General features: G+C 41.8%; 1 protein-coding gene across 1 annotated transcript in view; it reads right to left on the reverse strand.

Annotated features, from left to right (window-relative positions):
* DENND5B (DENN domain containing 5B) overlaps window positions 1-19,957 on the reverse strand; it is a 102,738-nt gene that overhangs the window by 53,733 nt on the left and 29,048 nt on the right. Inside the window, exons 3-4 of the mRNA XM_057389996.1 lie at window positions 6,418-6,483; window positions 1,082-1,191 (exon numbers count right to left, since the gene is read on the reverse strand). Coding sequence (XP_057245979.1) covers window positions 1,082-1,191; window positions 6,418-6,483 — 176 coding nt within the window. The remainder of the gene's footprint in view (window positions 1-1,081; window positions 1,192-6,417; window positions 6,484-19,957) is intronic.

The following is a 19,957-nucleotide window of genomic DNA, read 5'->3' on the forward strand; positions in this document are numbered from 1 at the left end:
TCCAAACACATTTCTGCATTTGCAAAAGCCAGCTTAATGTGGGTTTTATGTATTCCCCACCTTTCTGTCTCCTGGGTGAGGGACAGGAGATTGTCCTGATTTCACACCTGCACCATACAATGAGATCAGTTCTGTTCTGAAGCAGGGAGTGTACTGTCCTACCTTCCTCAAACACAAAGCACATCTAAACTAGACTGAGGGTAGGGGCTCCCTAATTTTCCAATATTGAGTTAGAGCCAATACACATTTTTGAAAACAGCTACAAGCTGTAATATTGTTTAATGTTATTGTTACAACAATTAGTTACTTTTAAATTAACAAACAAACGGCATTTTCTGTACTGGGAAGCTCAAACACCAGTAATCTATTGTCTTTGTCAGGTTATGTTCTTAACAAGTGCTTTGGTGATTTTGGAAACATCCTTTAATTATCAGCTCTTCAGAAAAATTCCCAGTGGATCATCAGTCTTTCAGTTGTCACTGTCCACACCCAAGAATTGTTTTCCCCTTCTTCCCCATGGGACTCAGATGCTCACCTCAAATTTAACTGAGAGGAAAGAGATGTTCAGGAGACGTATTTGTGCAGAAGTGCCATTAAAAGTCATCATCCAGCAAAAGCTGTGGTTTAGGTAAGTTCCAGCTTCTGCATAAAGATTCCTCTTTCCCTTGCTGTCTGCAGAATCAAGGTGGTTTGTGTTCAGAAACTTCACATAGGTATGAGAATCTGAAAAACTCCTTGGTTTGCCTCCTTCCTACCCAGGACAGGTATCCTGGGTGGCCACAGCCCTTCTCACCTGGTCCCTGGGAGGTGGTTAAGACTTGTTTCATCGTGCAGCATACTTAGAACTAACAAGGGAAATGCAGCACTTTACTTTTGCTGAGCCTGAAAGTATTCTGTGTTTTCACAGCACCTTTTCCTCTCCAGCTTTTCGAGTAGCATGCCCAGTGAGGGCTCTTAGTCCCAGCAGAAAGACCACAACCACAATATCACAAGAGCATCACAAGGGCTGGCTGTAAACAACCCAGGAACCTCTTGAGAGCTGAGAGTCAGGCAACAATTTGAGAAGAGTTTCTCTACCTACCATGTTGACGGCATCCTGGTCAAAGGGGTTCCACTCAATGTTCTGAGGATAATGGGCCAAAACTTTGGACTTGAAGGTTCTTCTTAGGGGACTCTGGTCAAAATTCTCTCCTGCAACAAATGAAGAAGTAATGATTTGCCACAGAAGTGAGGCCTCAGAGAGAGCTGGCTTGGGTTTTCTCTTATTTTCTTTTTTTTTTGTGAAACCTGATGGACATTTTCACTCTCAACACAGATACTACTTTCAAAAGAGAAATAGAAAAGATTCCCATTCAGCCTGACCTTATCCTCCTTTCCACAAAATCTTACTACAGGTGCAACACAGCTTCCAGTTTAGCATTTACAGAATGGAAATATATTTTCAARAGAAAAATCACTGCTGAAATTTTGTAGAAAAAGACTTTGCAATCAACTGGATTCTTGACCTTCCCCTATAGTTTGAGTATCTAGAGATGAATTTACTAAGTCACTCAAAGAGCACTTTTCATCAAGTTTGTTAGAAGCTGTCTTTAAGGTCAATAAAAAATATGAGCACCTCTTGGCTATTATAAATTATTCAAGGATTCATTATAGATGATATTTTCGTATATTACAAGCCCTGTGTGAAAATTAAACATTTATTTTTTTCTACATCAAATTTCAAGGACAGACATTTCCAACTCAAAGAATCCAGCAAGTGTAAAGAGGAAAACTGAAATTAAACTTCAAGCAGAAATGAATCCAGTTATCAGCATACAAATACTGCATTTCACAGTCACATTGTTAATGGAGTTCCCCCGACTGGATTSTCTACAGCATGCAAAACAGTAATCRAAACAAGAAGTCCTTAAAATCTATTAATTAAATTACCATCTATTACACTTTTTTCCCAGGCATCAGATTATGAATTTCAGACTTCTTGCTTTAAAGACTACTTAAGRGGTCATTGCAGCAGCAACTGCACACTGGGGACAGGTGGAAGAAGAGGAGGCAGAGGTCAGGCATTCCTTAAATCAGTGCCAATTGCCCACCTGGCCAGAAAGGGGAGGTGGAGGCTTGTGCTGGAGTTGCCCTCCAYGAGGATGCTCGCAGGCAGATGGAAATTCCTCAAAACACAGGAATCAGTGGTGCTGAGACCCCATCTCACYCTGCTGCTGGAGCCACTGCACTGAGTAACTCCAGGAGCTCCATGGAGGAGACCAAACCAGCTCTTCCAACAGCACTCACTCTCAAGTGCATTCAGAAAARGGGTTTCAAATATTTTCTTTCCTAAGTCATCTCTAAGATTTTACAGAGATTATTATTTTTATACAATATAGRTTTTGAACAAGGGATTTAGGCACATTGCAGGTGGAATCACCAGCCTTGGTAGTTTACAAAAAATATGTGAATGTGGCACTTGGGGATATGGTTTAGTAATAACAAGGCAGTGCCAGGTTAATGACTGGACTCAATGATCTTAAAGGTCTTTTGCAACCTTAATGATTGCATGGTTGTTTCTCTTTTAGAATTAAACACTACAGTTGCATCTCYTGGGGAAGGAAAAGGTAGATGAGAACTGGCTGAGGGGACTGGGAAACCCTCTTGCTCTCTACAATKCCCTGAARGAAGGTTTTAGCCAGGTAGGGGTGGTCTCTTCTCCCAGGTAAAAGTGACAGGACCACAGGAAATGGCCTCACATTGCACCAGGGGAGGTTTATACTCAATATTAGGAAAAATTTCTTCACAGAAAGGGTTGTCAAACATYGGAGCAGGCTGCCCAGAGAACTGGTTGAGTCACCATCTCTGGAAATATTTAAAAGATGTGTAGATGTGGCATTTAGGGACATGATTTAGTGGTGGATTTGGCAGTTTGGCATTTACCACTGGGTAATGGTTGGACTCAGTGATCTCAGAGGTCTTCTCCAAACAAAATGGTTCTGTGATTCTACAAGAGGAGCTCTGGCAGAGGAAGGCACCTGCTTCTGGAATTGCTTAAGGCTAACCAGAAATCCAGCAAAAGTGCATACATCACAGAAATAAAGGAAACTCAAGTTATCAGCTAAACTGGATCACATTAAAAGACATGTCAGGGGTTAGCTRGGGAGTTCATCACATCTGCCAAGTTAGACCAGATTTGCCACTGCAGCTATGGCAGTCTAGAGCACAAGATCTATGAAGATCCTCCTCATGCTCAGTTACAAGCTCAGACTCAAGCAGACAAAAACAGAGACCATTTCTCTATTTCAGAACATGGCAGTGGAATAACCTCTTTTTTGGTGCAGAAGTTCTTTGCAGAGGCGTTAAAAATAAAACGTCATCTACCAACCCCTACATTTTCACAAAGTAAAAACCACAAGAAGCAAAGCATACAGAAATTCTCTCTCCAGGTATGTACTTAGACATACTCAGCAATGTTTTTAACTCTTAGAATCAAACAATAATTAATATGCTTGCATATTCAAACAAATATGSATGAGATTATTTGTCAATGAGATTTCCAATTATTTTCTTATCTCTTTTATCTTATCTTATTCTCAATCATTCTCAATCTTCTCTTAGTTGTAAGGTAGGAGTTTACACTGTGAATTGGCAGAAAGGCAGGTATTTGATGTTAAATTTATTTGGTTGCTTCTAGGAAAAGTCAGAAGATAATATCTTATGACTTAATGAAGTTCTCCACCACTAACAGCAAGTGATTGTTGAAGTTTAAATTTCTTAAAAGGTTTCCTTTCTCATGACAAAAAACAAAGTTTTGGTAATCAAGCAGAAGCATCACTTTAAGAAATCCARCTTCCCAAATACACCAGTTACAATGTCCTCATAGGCTGACAACATGGATTCATTTTATCCAGAAAAGCAAATGGCACAAACAACTTACCTTCGCAGAGTCTCTGCAGTGATTACATTTTACTGCTCCAGTGGTTTAAGAAAAATATAAACTTCAGGTAAAACCCACACAGAGAAAACACAATTCTCTCAATCAGGGGTCACGAGAGAAGAAAAGCCAAGACACCACACTGGAGTAAATCAACCTGTCATTAACTCTAAAAGATGTGACATTGCACCCCCCACACAGAGCTGCCCCACAGGAAGTCAAGCAGTGTAAGCTTTTAGAGGAGATAATTTAGGAAAGAAACAGTACAAGGATATGACAGGAGCAGCCTGGGTGTGAGGGTGAAATGCCATCATTTGCCCAAATCAGCAGGAAAATAYCCCAGGTCTCAGGAAAGCCAGATGAGAGCCATGGACCAGCACAGGCAGTGCCACACTGTGAGAGAAGCACAGGGTGCAGAATCTTCTTGCCATTTTCTTGGCAAACATGAGGGAAGGGATCTGGACTGAAGGGWACCTGATGTTATCAGATCGCAGCCTTCTGAACTGCTGAGTCACACATGGCAAAGAGAATTTACTTAGCTGTTATTCCAGACAAAGARGGAGATTTCAATAAATCTCCTGCATGCTCTTAAGTGCTTCTTTGCTAACTTCCCCAACAGGATTAGCAAGGCATTAAAAATGAACCAAGTAACCAAAGTGAATTGAATCGATTTTTTAAAATACTAACGGCCAGATAACAGTACTATAAATATGGACAGAAACATTGTATTTGATGCATGCTGCCCATGCAAACATCACACCTTACAGAGACAGCTGCTGCTCAAAGGCAGATTAAATTTGGTTTGAATTGAATCCTTTTGCTTTCAGGATATTTTACCAAAAAATATTCAAGTMGTCAGATTCAACTTCCATTTCATTTGGATGCTACATCCTGTTAATGGCACTCTTGAACAACTTGTGCCTTCCCTTTAAGGAGGCTTTTAAAAGGACATTTCATTTCAAATTAAAAGCAAATGGCAAAGAGATGGATGCTAGATCTAGAAAAACTGTGCTAATTTAATTTCAAAATGAAAAGATTTCTCAAAATTAAAAAATAAGCCKGATCTATGTTTTGGATGCAGGATACAATTACTASGGAAATGCAGCTACAGTTGTGAARTCAAATCATGATGACTTTCATAAGAGTGATCCTACACAAAAATTGTGTGATCTTCAGGTTTAAGCAGATCTGCTTCAATTAATTATCACAGCCACAGAGGCACACAAAGTCATGTACCAAATAGGCAGAGGCATCCTCCACCCACACCCTCTGGTCCAGGGAATGTCAGCTATCTGTCACTCCTTCCAAGCTCTGGAACGTAGACAGGAATGCCTGTGACTACAGAAACAAAAATATCTTTTATTCCTTTAGAGGAACGTACTGGGAGCACAGCTATGCACAGTGCTCGTGGTGACCACCTCTGTGATAGCTACCTCTAATTAATTAAAAGTGCTCAGCACACTCAGCTATATTCTCTCCCTGCCGGTAGAATTTTGTTAAATATTAAATAACGGGACGACCCTGCACGAGAAGCAAAAAAATGTGTAAGAAAATAACATGGGCACAGGAATAACAGTGCTTGGCTGGAGAGCATGTTAATTGTCAGGCTCAGGGACTGATTAAAGTAGTGCAGAAACTGTGCTGCGCTTTTCTTCTGTGCCTCCCCAGGATGCCAAGGTGGCAGTGGCATGCTGGTCAGAGCTCAAGGACATCAACTCAAAGTTCTCATTTCTGACCACATATTCTCATAATCTCAGAGCACAGGACAGAGGTGATATGAAAGGGAGGACTGGGACAAAGCAGACAAACTAGTTTGTATTACAAAGTTTAAAACCTGAGTTGCCTGTAAGATGGTGGTGGGTTTTTGGTGGGGCTGAGGAGGAGGGCAGTGTCTAACCTGACTTTTGTACATTGATATGTAAAGGAGTTGATGGATCATATTTAARCAGGAATCCATAGGGGATAGTGTACCTTATCAATACATCTAAATTATTTTGACTTTTTGGGAGGATATATGTCTGTGTGAATAGACCTCAGCAACACGGCTATTTAAATGCAGACTGCAAACATGCTTCCTTGAGGTGTCAGGAACCTTTGTGTGTCTGTAACAGAAATGGGTGGAGTGGAACCTTCCCATTCCCTTTGTTCACAAATCCACGTAACTAAGCCTGGTTAGATTTTTGGATAAGTATTCTCTAATATGGCCTCATGCACGATATTGCTTCGTCTACTGAGCACAGAGAGATTCAGCACAGTCTCCTCTCCACCAATATACTGACACCCCTAGGGGGATTTGGTGGRCATCTGCACATCTGCCAAGAGAGCTTCAAGAAACAAAATTTACCAAATACTGATTTAAATGAGCTGAAAGAATGAAAAAAAAAATCCAAGAGTTTTGATTTGGAGCTCTGATCTTTAATTTGATTCAAGAGGAGTTAAAAGACTGAAAATAAAGAAATAGAGAGGTCCTGATGATTGTTTTATCCTTAACCCCTCTTTACCTGAGGTTTTGTCTGCAGTGTCTGAACTCTTGCCATGGAGATCTGCTTGTAGCCATTGGTACAAGACTACACAACACAACAAACAGAAATAAAAAAAAAAAAAAAGCAAGTATGAACAAAATGAAAAGACATACAAATGTACTGGGGAAGGGAAAAAATATGAAGCAGGCGTTAAATACTCCCCCTCAYAATCTAATCTCTCTTMCCCCCTGCTACTGGCAAAGGGTAAATCCACASGATAAATAAAACCTTCCATGACTGAATTATTATAGAGGTGTTGAATGCAATGACAGACATGGTAGAAATACTTGTCAAAATTAGTAACAAGATTAAATTCTCAGTACTTCAAACAACACGCTGCTTTACAGCTTCCCTGTTATGAAAGACATCTTTGTTCACATGTTGAGCCCTTCCAGAGCTTGAGAAACTCAGGGGGAAAAACCCATCAGTCCTTCAACTAGTGTTGAACTAAACCCAGGAAGTTTTATTTTGTATAATACTGTTATCTATGCTGTTACACCTTCAATCCTGTATTGCATGCCATTTTCAGGACTTACTGAAGTTACCTAAGAGYTCTATTCATCATTTCTGTCTCATAGCTGGGTGTTTTTAGACCAAAATTTGAATAAATAAGCTATGTTTAGAACTTGGATGAACAATTTTGATGCCTTCCAGCAACAGCTACCACTTCTAAAGGAAGAGCTTCCTGCTAGCATGTCTAACTGAGGTTTCTTCCAACTGGTTTGCTCATCTCCTGMAGACAAACAAAAATGTTTCCACAGAATGCCATGGCATTTCTTTGTCAAAAAAAGTCWCATTCACACACTACACAAAGGCATTGCACAATCCTCCTCAARTTCAATCTCTTATTTTAGAGCTGGCACCTATGTTAAAGCTGCAATACCAGTGACTKCTCTGGTGATTCACTCCCTAGGTGTGAATTCAGAGTATTCCTGTTACAACCTCCTACTTGAGCTGTTAATCCAGACAMCAGTTCAGAGGACCCAGACAGTTCTGCCAAGGCCAGATTTTTTGGGAAGGCAGCCCTCAGCAGAGGGCACAGGAGTTCCTTCAATTGAGATTTTTATATGTGAATTTGTATTTTAGGATTATTTTCTCTTTTCTTTATGAKACCCCTGAAGATAGCCCACATTCAAATCCACAGGATGATGTTTTTCCACCCCATGAGTCTTAAGTTTCATTCTAATTTTGAGCTGTTTGAACCAGAAAGTTGCTAAGTATTAAATTAAAGGAAACAAAACAAGAGATGCCTCTTGCTAATGGGTCATACCCACAACACCTTTACAAGTCTCTCTGCCAGGCTGTCCTTTCAGCTCTCCCCTGAAGATTTTACTTCAAAGGGAATTTGGTAGTGAGCTTCCACTGAGTTAGGAAAAGCAAAAAGGAGCAACTCCTGAAGTAATGCATCACCAGGTGCAGTGGGACAGCTTCTGGTTTTGCTGCCCATTTCAGTACTTTGATCATTTATTATCAATCACATGGCTCAACACTCACAGAAGTTATGTAATAACTCCTGCACAGGAAGTCCAATTGATACCAGTGATACAAACATAGAGCTGTGGACACTCCCCTGCGTTGTACAGCCTCATTCTTTACATGAACACAGTGTAAGGGAATATTATTAATTGCCACAAATTAATTACACTCAGAAAAGGCTCAGTAATTCAAAAATCCCTTTAAAGAAGGAGATTTGTTCACATAGAAGAGTCATTGGACATCTAAATACAGAAGAAAAGGCTCTTAAAATGAGAAATTTATTTTGCCAACATCTCTTCCTTCTGCCCTTGATTAAAATACTGAACTATCTGCCTACTGATGTTACAGCATCAACASTGACAGTCTTAAAATAGCCCCAAGTTCTAGCTGCCAAGAGACCACAAACATCTCACTACCCTAGCAAATAAATATGAATTACACCATCCCTTTTACAAAAAAAACAAAAAACAAAAAAAAACCAGCATTATAATCTTGTCAAATCCAAAAAATTAAATCAAATTGGGTGATTTTTTGCAGTGGAGCAGGTGGAATTTATTAAACAGGTACCCAGGGTACCTCCTTGCTCCTACACAATAACCTTGGAGTCTGTCTCCAAGGGCTAAAGGAATTAGCAGGCAACAGTGGAGCAGCTATAAAACCAGACCTATACTATAAATAGAGGAAATTATTCACACYTCAGGCCTTTATTTTCTCTAGGAATCAAGGTGTGGAATTCACCCATACTACTGATGCTGCCCTTACAAGTATGACCTCCCAATCCACAGAAAATAAGGAAAGCAYGTCCCAGAGATCCTTGTTCTATCCTGTTCACACACAAGTGGCGTATTTTCTTTTTTATTGCATTTTTATATTCAAATCTGCTTTTTGAATAGTTGATATGGAATGAATGAGCTTTTTTAATAATAGAGAAAACAATCTCTAATGAGCAACAACTAAAAAGTTTGTTGAAACTTAAGTTTCATTATTCTTAAATTGCCTGCTAAGTTTTTGTTTAGTTGCACAGCAACTAACATGAGCAATGTACCTGACCATAAGAAATTGAAGAGTTTGATTTCAGCCYTCAGCTCCCAAAAGAACATTAACGATGGCAGAGTGACAAATGTTCAAGCAAGAGCAAGACACCAGCTCAGGTTCTTAAACACAGCCTGTCCAGTGAGGGGATCCATGGCTTTGGACAAACAGGCACCTGACTACTGCAATCTTACAGCACAATCCACAACTGGCACACAAGATGGGTACTTAAAACACCCTGATCAGGGGCAGTCTCTTTGCAGCCCTTAGAAGAACTGGCCCACACCTCTGAGCTGGTTTTCTTAGGGGGCAGAAGGAGGATTTAGAGACGGTGGGCTCAGAAGTGGCTCCTCACCATAGTGAGTTACTCCTTTTGCACATCCTTTACTAGCAAAGGGKTACAGGAAGACGACTGTCCTTGTCAAAGGCTGACGCTGCTAAGCTTTATGAAAGCTTAGTTAATATGGGCTCTTGATGAGAACAGGGTCAGGCAAAGAAAGAACTTTGCTTCTTGCAGTCTACAATGCTGTTTCATTGACATGAAGCAGAAGCACTCCCTTGTGTAGCACAMACTTTGCTTACAGAGCTTTTAGAAACTGCTGTGTAAGTTGCTGCCAGTATGGAATTGTCCTTATGACAGTCTCCAAGAGCCAGGCTTCCGCCRGTTTTCAACAAATAAATCCTTTCAGAAGAAGAAAAGACAAAAAAACTTCAGCACACTGAAAAGTCACAAGAACCCTCAGGCAAGGCTTGAAATTGCCAGAGCTTCTGGATGAAGAAGGGAGGCAAACGGGAGTGGAGATGCARAGACAAGGATCTGCTGTCCACGCAKATTTGTYCATTGAAGCTGATACCTCCACCAAGAGCTACCTGAAAATCATTTCAATTTGGAGATTGCTCTCAGCTGCTTCAACCCAGCTGTACCACAATAACTGGAGATCAGCATGTTGCTGCAAATGCTTCAACAGTGGGCAAAGCTGTCCCCAAAAGACCAAGGCACTTATACAACATGCTGGATGATGAAGTTATTATTAGCCTTGAAAAAAAGAACAATGGAGTTTTGTCAACTAGAAGTGTTAGAACATTGTTAAAAGATAAAGTACCATCTTGAAAGAAAGATCAGTTGTTGTAACTACTCCACAAATATTTCTGCAAGAACCTACAGGTATTAGACAGCATCAGCTTCATTTACAGTCTGAAGAATGGGCTGCTGTTCTTAAGTGAGTTAAAAAGGATCATTAAGAAGCCATCAGGGCACAGTAATTGTGCATGCAAGTCACATGAAGAATATCCTTTATGCTTGTGTAAACCTTAAGGAAATCATTATTAGTGAGATTAGTTAGACACAGCTTTGGGGGTTTTTTTTCATTGCAGCAGATCTCTATTTCAGACAAAGCATAAATCCTCAGATTTATGCTTTATCACTCCTGCCTATTTTGTGGCCAGTTTCCAAGTCTGATGAAAATATAGAAAGCTAACACCAGGACCCAATCACCAGGTCACTACAAAGTGTCAGGATTCAAATCCAAAGGCATGGACAAATAATAATTTCTGGATCCAGATTAGATTTCAGGTGGAAAAATCAAAGCACAGCATCATTTYTACCATGCCTCTAGATTTAGTTCAGAACCCTACAAAGGCTCCCAAAAACTAAATCCTCTGGATTCTCCTAACACCTTGGAGAGTATTAGGTGCCAAAGCATCTGTGGAAAGAATGATCTCACTTGAAAAGRCCAGAAAAATAGTTGTCTCTGGGTACAGCTCACAAATGCCCCTGCATCTCAGATCCAATCTTCCCTTGTCCCACTCGTCCCCACAGACCTCTGGAAATGAAGGCAATTCTGTAAGTACAGTCCTAATCCTTGTGTCTCAAAAACACCACTTCAAGCCTTCTAGAGGATTTCCTCTGAGCTATATATTTTGAAGTTGTTTGCTTTCCCAACAGCCCAGTTTTAAAACCCAGGATACACCTTCCACCTTCAACAGGATCTCCTRAAGAACACAGAAAGTGCAAATGGCTTTGTATCTTACAAATCTCCCCTTTGCCAAAGCCCAGCAATGAAAACAAGTCTCTCACCCTTTCTGCCCTCACATTTCCACTGCCAACTCCAGTAAAAATCCCTCTGTAGAGCAGCAGATACCCAYTGAAGAATAGTCTATGCTTCAGGGATGTTTTTAGACCCTAAAGGTAAAAAGACCTGGGAGAACCACGAAAGGGAACAGGGAGCATTTCTGGGCCTGAAACCAGATTGGAGACAGAAAACTCAGACAGAGGAGAGATGAATAGAGAGTAAGATACTGAAGTTCATCTTCAACCAAGTGCATGTCTTACCTATTATTCAGTGCTCTGCTAGCAGAGATGAAAGCAGCAAGGAACAGAGATCTAAATAACCTTAACATTATTTCGCATTTAAGCAAATGTTTCCTCTTTAACACTAATCCACTAATCTTTTGGTGCCTGGATCCCAGGTTGATTGGCATGCTAAAAATACATAGGTAGAARGCACATAATTGCTGCTCTGATTTTTACATAAGCATGAGCTGTCACCAGCTACAGATCCACTTGAAAACCAAGGTTTTTAGAGCCACCAGAGCCCTCCTGRCCATTGCACACAACTCCTGTTACTTCTACAAGACACATGTTACAGCATTTTGCACTTTCCTTTGGCATGAAGTAGAATTCTATCGAGTTAAATAAAATGCTTCACCTAATGAGGCAAACCATGCCAGGCTGTTTTGGAGCCTCAGTAGCTGTTACAACATTACCCAYTGGAAATGGAGCATTTCACACTGAGCAGATCAAGGCTGGATTAGGCACGGAGCACAGCTGAACACACTTCAGTAACTATGGTCTCTGTGAGTGCACAAAGGTCTGCAAGGTCTAATAAAAGCAAGGAATTACATGTGAAAGAAGAGAGAATGGATGAAATGGTGTTTCAGTAGAAACACCACTGAAAACTGTCGTGTCTTGGTGTGAGCATCCTGTAGTAAGAAACCAAGAGCACTGTCATTTTTCATCGAAAAAGTTGTTACTCCTTTGAATCAAGGCAGAAGAGAGTAATTTTAGGTGCTTAAAGATGGGTTTYAATGGCCCCCACACAACATTCCCTATAAAACATAAACCCACTGACTCAAGGTTATTATTCTGTGTAAGAGAGAGCACACGTGCAATGCATTCCCAACCACACACACTCGCTGCCTCTGTCCCAAAGAGAAGGGACTGGCAGGAACACTCTGCTCCAGGAGAAAAGCTGCCCCCTGCACCTGGGATTCTTCACAAAACAGCCCCAGCAACAACAGAGCCAATCCCCCAACCTGGGCACCAGCTGCCTCCTCATTCCGAGCAGCGACGCGGCAGCGTCAGGAGTTCCTGTGTGGCTCCTGTGGGATTAAAATTCCYGTCTCAAATCAGGCAGGAGACACACATGTCAGATTAAAGAGACGCAGGCATTTGCATACCTCTCCAGGGTTTGACAGGTTTGTGGTGATTTATTCTGCAACCTGCAAACACACCAGGAGCATCCCTGATGGATGCCTCCTCGATGCAAACAGGTCTGTGTGCATTGTATTAAATATTTACATCAAGGAAGCAAATTTTATTCTTTTTTCAATACTTAAATAAGAAGCACACACAAGAGGAAAGACCCAAACTAAAAAATATTTGTGCAAACAAATGATGCAGATCTCAGCAGCGACACAGCTGTTAGCAATAAGCTAAGCACAAGTATTATTGGATATTTGCTAAAATAAAGTCTGTARTTTTACTGTGAGGATGAAAAAATACTTTATTATTAGGGACTCTGGAAAATTATTCACTAATATTAGATTACCACAAACTGTAATACATATTTCAAGGGCTTCACATGTATACAGTTCAGTGGGGCTGGTCTCCAAGCTGTCACAAGAACAGGCAATGCATGTGGGGAACAGAATTCCCCTTTGAAATCAAAAACACTATGTATGTATGAGATTAAAGGAATCTGAGCACTCACACACATCCTACAGCTGCAAATTCAAGGGTYATGAAAGAATTCCAAAACATTCAAACTTCTAGCTAAACTTATTTATGAGCCAAAACAACAAAGCTCCCAAAACACATTTCGTTTGCCTCTGAAAAAGGCTGCTTGCTAAAGTAGGACTTCACCCCAGGCTTTGAATTCAGCAAAGTTTATTCTCTGTTTATACTGATATGACAGCCTGGATGCGACTTATTTTAATGCAGAAATATGAAACTTCAACCTGAATCTGTATTTTGTAGCATCAGAATATCCATTTATAAACAGCCTGAGGAACCATCTGTTCTGGAGGTGCTTCTGGTTAACCCCTTCCCAAATTATTWCTTGCTTAAATAAACATCTTCCTGCCACCCATCCCAGAGATCTAAACTACTTGGTATTTATCCAGGCATCCTCTTTATCTTTCCTGCTTTCTCCCCAACAGAGCTGGTTCAGGCTGCAGGTTAAGCAGGGAGCTCGGTTCCATTCAGGTCAGGAACACTGTTTTTACACTGATGGGGGAAGATGTAACAATCCTGCACTAAAGGCACTCATCTCTATCACTTCCCACATCTCTCTTGCTTTCTCCATGCCTTAAAGAGTTGATGGATTTTTTTCTGCAGGGGTAGATCCTAAGCAGGTGAGTAAACAGCAGCAAAACCTGAGCCCCACATAGGTATAGCTCCTTTCCAGGTTTGGTCAAAGTGCAGTCGCCTTGCCCAAATGATAACACAGAGTCACAGAACTCTGCAAGTCATCCAGGAGGACTCTTGGACTTTCTTAGACAACAACATTGCTTCATCTCCCTGAACTGTCAGGGCATGACAAAGAAGCCATGAAATCAACACTGCCTAAAATAATTGATGTTTCCTAAATATTTTAGTTTCTGCTTTGAAAAGGTATTTAATTGCAGCCTTGTAGAAACAAAAGCACTGAATTCTCATCCAAGGTCAGTTTTTCCCCTTTCCTTAACCTTTCTTTTACTTAATACTTTGGAAATGGTGCTCTTCTAAGAAAGATCATAGTTCARTAAGGAAACTACAGTACACAGTACTCCAAAAAAGTAACACAAAGCTTTGCAAAGGTCCTCAACAGAAAACAAAACTCCRAAGTCATCATGAACTTGGAAATTGCTGCACCTCCAGACATTTCAAGTCCAAGATGTCACTTTCTTCAAATCCCTGATCTGGCCAGTACAAAACTTGAAACTACATGTGGTCTTTAAGATGGAGAAAGGAGCTGCACTAGCTCAAATTYACTGTGAGGGTGGTGAGGCACTGGCACAGGTTGCCTAGAGAAGTTGTGGATGCCCCATCCCTGTGAGTGCTCAAGGCCAGGCTGGATGGAGCTCTGAGAAACCAGGTCTAGTGGAAGGAATCCCCATGGCAGGGGGGTGGAATTAAATGATCTTTAAGATCCCTTCCAAACCATTCTACCATTCTATGAATTTTCCTGAAGAGCCCTTCTACTTGAAGATGAATAATTAATTCCGTGACAAGAAGGAACAGCTCTGCACTTCTCACATGGTGCCCTGAGGCAGAAGAGGCAGAAATCCAGAAACTGAAATCTGGACAGGAGAGGAGCTCTGGACAGATTGATGATTAAAAATCATCAATCAGGAGAGTGTAGGTGAGCAAGCAGGACCTCAGCCCCCAGCACTGGCCATCACAGGGACCATCAAACCCCCTCCACATTTGTCAGGGATACAGGAGCTGTTCAAACAGATTTGCAAAGTCTTGCCACTCTCTCCTGAAACCCAGTTTGTCATCACCAAGGTAGGAGTGAAATTGTTCCAGCATTCCTTTAGCTGCCATCTGTGCTCCCACAGGGAGGGGGCCCAAACTTGTCAAATGCCTTGCATTTAAAAAAAACAAAAAAACAAACCTCTTGCATTAAGAAATGGCAAGAGGTGGCAATTTCAGAGTAACAGTCTGAAGCCACTGAGGCCACCAGCAGAGCACGCTGCCTATAATTAAGCATGAAAAACAGGTCCCCAGAATCCAAGCGTAACAACTGCATTGGGGAATGCAATTCTGGAATATGCAGAGACTAACAGAGAGACTCTGAAACTCAAAGTGGTAACTTGCTTAGGAAAAAATGCCAGGCTTGAAGGACAGAAGATAAAAGGGGCTTTAAGTTACAGCAAATCTAGTTTCTGTTACTGGCCCTCCTTCTTTTAAACAGTCCAGCTTTCATGCAAGCCAAGATGTTCCCAGCCAGGACTGGCAAAAAAAAAAATTCAAAAATCACTACCAGAGTTGAAGAGGTTCATACATGTTTTCAACCATTTCAGTGACTATTTGAGGATGTGCATTGGAGGCTCCTTTGAAAGTGCATCCAGCTCTGTAAGCACCCAGATGGATGGCAGGTTTTCAGAAAATTAGTGGTATTTTTGGTTGGGTTTTTTCTTTTACCTTTTACTCCTGCTTAACAGTATGCCCCAAACCATTTCACCTCCATCTAGGAAAATGGTGTTCCAGAAGGTACTGCTGGTAGCTAATATTATTCTGCCTAATAAATAATCTCACACCCACTAAATGTTCCAGGTCATCAGACACTGCCAGAGGAGACCATCTCAAATATCAGTAAGCACAGGGCAAGACTGGGCTTTGGTCCCTTTCTCCTCACTGAGGCCTGAAGGAGTTTTCTAGTGATGAAAGCATTCAGAAAGCTGCTCTGTTCCTGTGTCTCAGTTCACTCATCTCAGACAGGTTTGTGCTAAAGATTTTTTCTTAAGAAGGAGGATTTCTTCTGTTGTGTAGCTTATAATTAATTGGGGCACCTCAGACCAGAAGGTCTGCTGGCTCCCCCTAAATGAGCTTCCAAAACAACGAAAACACATCTTAGCACATGGCAGGGATATGGTTCAAAAGTTCATCTGGGCTTAGCTTTGCACTAGAAAACAGTTTGGACATGTAAATTTAGGCAGACTGATATTTAGCAGAGGTTTAGGAGGGCTGGAAGGCATTTAGGGCACGGCTGTAACACATAAGCCCATTTCAGGCTGTTACCCCAGGAATTCCCAAAGCTGCAGTCACAGAAGGGATGACTGATGCTGAGCACATACAGAGACAGACTCCTGACAGAGTCACAGAGGAAGCTGAAGAATTTCAGATGTGAAATCACCCAAAATACAGGGGAATCAGGATTGAGTGGATAAGAATAAACAGGTCAGAAAGCACCTCTCAAGGTCACCTGGTCTATGCCCCGTTCAAAGCAGAGCTGACTTCAAAGCCAAATCATGGTGCCCAGGAGCAACAAAAGAATAATTTTCTGAGATTAAAAACTGCAAAGACAATTCAGTAGCTGTAAGGAGGGGAGAGCAAAGTAAGACATCAATRTTTCAGCATCTTTGGAACAAAGAGTGTAAGGCAGGTTCTCTCTGATTTAATGCTTGCAGTGCAAACCAGGAGGTGCTTGTGAACCTGCAAGGTAAATGCCAGGCAGGAAAACAGAGTCTGTGAGGCACCTGAGCTATGAATCAGCTCTTGCCAAGCCTTTGGTCYTGTCTTCAAAATATTTCCACCTCCCAGTCTTCATAGTGTTTAGTACTAACACATCTATCATGGTATAACATAACAATARCAGCAGCATCACTAACATCACCCCTTGGCTGCAGACCATGCACTGAACTCATTTCTTTGTCTGCCTTGTCTCTCCAGGAGTGGAAAGCCCAGCATGCTCAAAGGCATCATTTGTATCTCCTGGATATTACAGCTCCATGGACACTGCACCTTCTCCTGGCTTTTTTATCTATGGTCACACACAGCAAATCATRCTGATTTCTCACTGTGAAGCCACTTCTTTTGGCAGTTGGCTGCTTTCATTCACACCAAGGCCCAAGAAAAACACTCTGCACAGTTTCAGTGCCTTTCCTAGCACAGCTGCATCCCGAGCAGGACTTAGGCTAATCCCTCCCAAAGAGCCCTGTTGCTCTTGCCTTGCCACAGAGCAGCCTGCTGTAGCCCCTCTGACATTGGTTTAATGCTGATTAGTCCCGACACAATTCTGGTTCAGGCTTCCTGCCAGGCGAGGGAATGAACAAAATTGGTTTGTGCACAGACCAGACGACAGCTGCAGTCACTCCAGCTCAAATCTGTTGAATAAGGACCCTTTTCTTGTTTACCAAGATGAGGCTAAATTAGCCCAGCAAGAGACAGAAGGACAGAGCAAATCCTAAAAGCCAGCGATGCCAACCTGGCTCGGAGGGTGTGAGATGGAACTTGGTCAGGCCCCGTCACTTGGGCTCAAAGAAGCCGCAGGGCTTTGTGTTGTAAGCTTTGTGTTAAGAGAACCCCCCAACCCAGGGAAGAGCTGGAGTTTTAAAAAGAAAGTATTTTTTGAGGAAAATGACAAGCAGAATGCCCCCAGATTTTTTTCAGAGCCACAGAGACAGTCAGTGCATACTTTATTTGGAATACATTTTCCCCCCATCTCTTTTTTCCTCCAGCCCTAGGAGAAAAGCCTCCAGCCTTCATAACACCCCCTATCCCCACACTGCCCTTGTTTTTAAAATGCAGAGGGGTACCCTGCTAGGAAGGTTTCATCCTCAGAAGTGATCTATTGATTTGATCTGAAGCATCATCTCTGTTTGCAGAACTACACACAGATTTCTTGACATGAATTACAGAATCCCAGAGGCAGCACATGCACAGAGGCAAAAGCTGCATGTGARCTGCTTGCACAAACTTATTGTCAGCAAGGCTGGTATTATTCAGGCTTTTACAAAATGGATTTAATGGAAAAGTAACACTGCTGAGCTTTCTGGTTTTGARAAGTCTTTAAACCTATATCCAGAAGTGGATATAGCACCATAGGATTTTCCTTCTATATATAAGAAAAGCCTGGCTTTTGGCACTTGCAGTGTTGGCTGCTCACTGATTGGGGGGTTTATGGATTTGTTAAGTAACTCCTCCTTGGGTCTGGGCACCTCAGCTCTTCAGGATGCTCCTTCATATCACATTTCCTCCCTCAGCCACAAGAAACAAGTCTCCTGCCCATGTCAGCTACAATTCAGGCACCACTTTCCCTGGTTTCCAGTCCCTGCATGGCCTGATCCAGCAAGCAAACCACCTTCAAGTGTTTTACAAGCATCCTCGCAAAATGCAGCCACAGCTTTGTGCTGGTTTTGGCTGGGGAAGAGTTAATTTTCTTCCCAGTAGAGAGCTATGGCTTGGATTTGGCTTCCCAAGTYACCATGATGTGTGATGGARCCCTGCTGTCCTGGGGATGGCTGAACACCTGCCTGCCTATGGGAAGCAGTGAAATGAATTCCCTTTTTTTTGGCTTTGCTTGCGCAGGCTGTTTTTAGTTTACCCATTAAACCGTCTATCTCAACCCACATTTTCTCATTCCTACTCTTCCAATTTTCTCCATCCCATCAGGGGGAAGTGAGCGAGCAGCTGTGTTGGGCAGAGTTGCTGGCTGGAGCTAAACCATGMCAAACTTTCTAAGGATWTACCAAGGGGCTGCTCTAACACAGCACAAGAGGTAGAACATTTGCCTTCAGGCATGAAAAATGCGCTCAATTTTTTGCTTGCTTGTAGTGAGGAGAGACTGCATCTAAATTTTCCTCCCCCACTTCCCAAAAGAAGTGATATAAACCAAAAACGGCTTGCTGCACAATAAAAGAAAAGCACCATTAGTACACTGAATGAAGACATGCAAGAAAAATCCCAACTATTACCCAGCTGTATTTTCAGTCATTGCATGAATACATTTGGGGTCTGCTCCCTGCCCAGCCTCACATGCACTGGGATCCTCCTAACCAGCCCTTAAATAACAGAAAGCTCTGTATGGTATCTCTCCAGTGGTGTATCTAGCCACCAAAGGAGATCCCAGCAACTACAGACATTGAAARAAAGATATCCCTCATTTTAGGTTTACTTCTTATGTCACCTACAACACTCCAAAAGTGCAATATGCCATCTTGTATGTAAAAAGACATAACCAAAACAACAAAACAAATGATGCAGACCAAAGAAACTTTGTATTTAAAGCCCTTTGGGCAACTCTGTGCAGAAGGACCTGGCCATGCAGAAAGCAACCCCAGGTCACAATCTAAACACCTTTTCCTTAYCAGCTGATCAATAGACAGCTTTTACACAGAGGAAAAAAGTAAAAGCCAGTCTTATTGATAACGCTGAAAAGAAAAAAAATAAACTTTCTTAAAACACAAAAACAGACACAGAAGGGGAGGGGAGGTATAAGGCGAACATTTATGTGCCTATATATTGACAAGCCAAAAGTGTCACTAATTAAATTCAGAATTTATTCATGCAGTTAAAAGTCTTTCTGCAGCTCTCCACTTTACCTCCAAGACGTGCTGTGTCTACAAAAATATAACCATATGAAAGACTGAAAAAGATTTTAAGCATCTCAAGATGAGCACCAATAAACCACCAGTTTCTGGAACAGTAGTTTCACTTCCCTGAAWGTAGCAGACAGGGCAGAAAGGTCCCTTAGCAGCCAGCAAACGTCAATAAACAGTTCAGYAAATTTACCATGGCAGAGTTATTTACTGCACCGCTGCTGAGAAGTCACTTCTGCTAAAACATTATTACCRATGAAGCTCAGCAGAAGTCTCAGATCCAGCACAGGGCAAGCAGTGCATTCACTGACCCATTATCCCTCAGAGAACAGGCACTCTGTGAGTTTGTGGTAATCCCATTGCTACACTACTCCCTGTGACCAAGTTGCACAAGTTCCCTTCARMTGGACCATGACCTTGAGTGACTGAYTGAAGTCACTGCTGGYCTTSAACAAAACCTCAGAGCATGCAAGGTGTGATGATTGCTGTTACCTCTCATACAGGTTTGMAAGATTTGATATGGAAAATTCTGGTTATTTGCCATCAGCCCTTTAGGACACAAGGCTTAGCCAGGTACCAGAATAGCACACAGCTGGYTGGTTCTTGGGGAGATGGATTAGAGGGAAACAAGGACCTCCAAAGCAGGGAGGTACAGTCAGCTGTTTGGCTAAGCAGAAGGTGTCCAAAAGAGCACAGCTCTGGTTCT

Source organism: Malurus melanocephalus, unplaced genomic scaffold (genome assembly GCF_030028575.1).
Source record: "Malurus melanocephalus ecotype Western Australia unplaced genomic scaffold, MMel_1.1 scaffold_22, whole genome shotgun sequence".
NCBI classification, from domain to species: Eukaryota; Metazoa; Chordata; class Aves; order Passeriformes; family Maluridae; genus Malurus; species Malurus melanocephalus.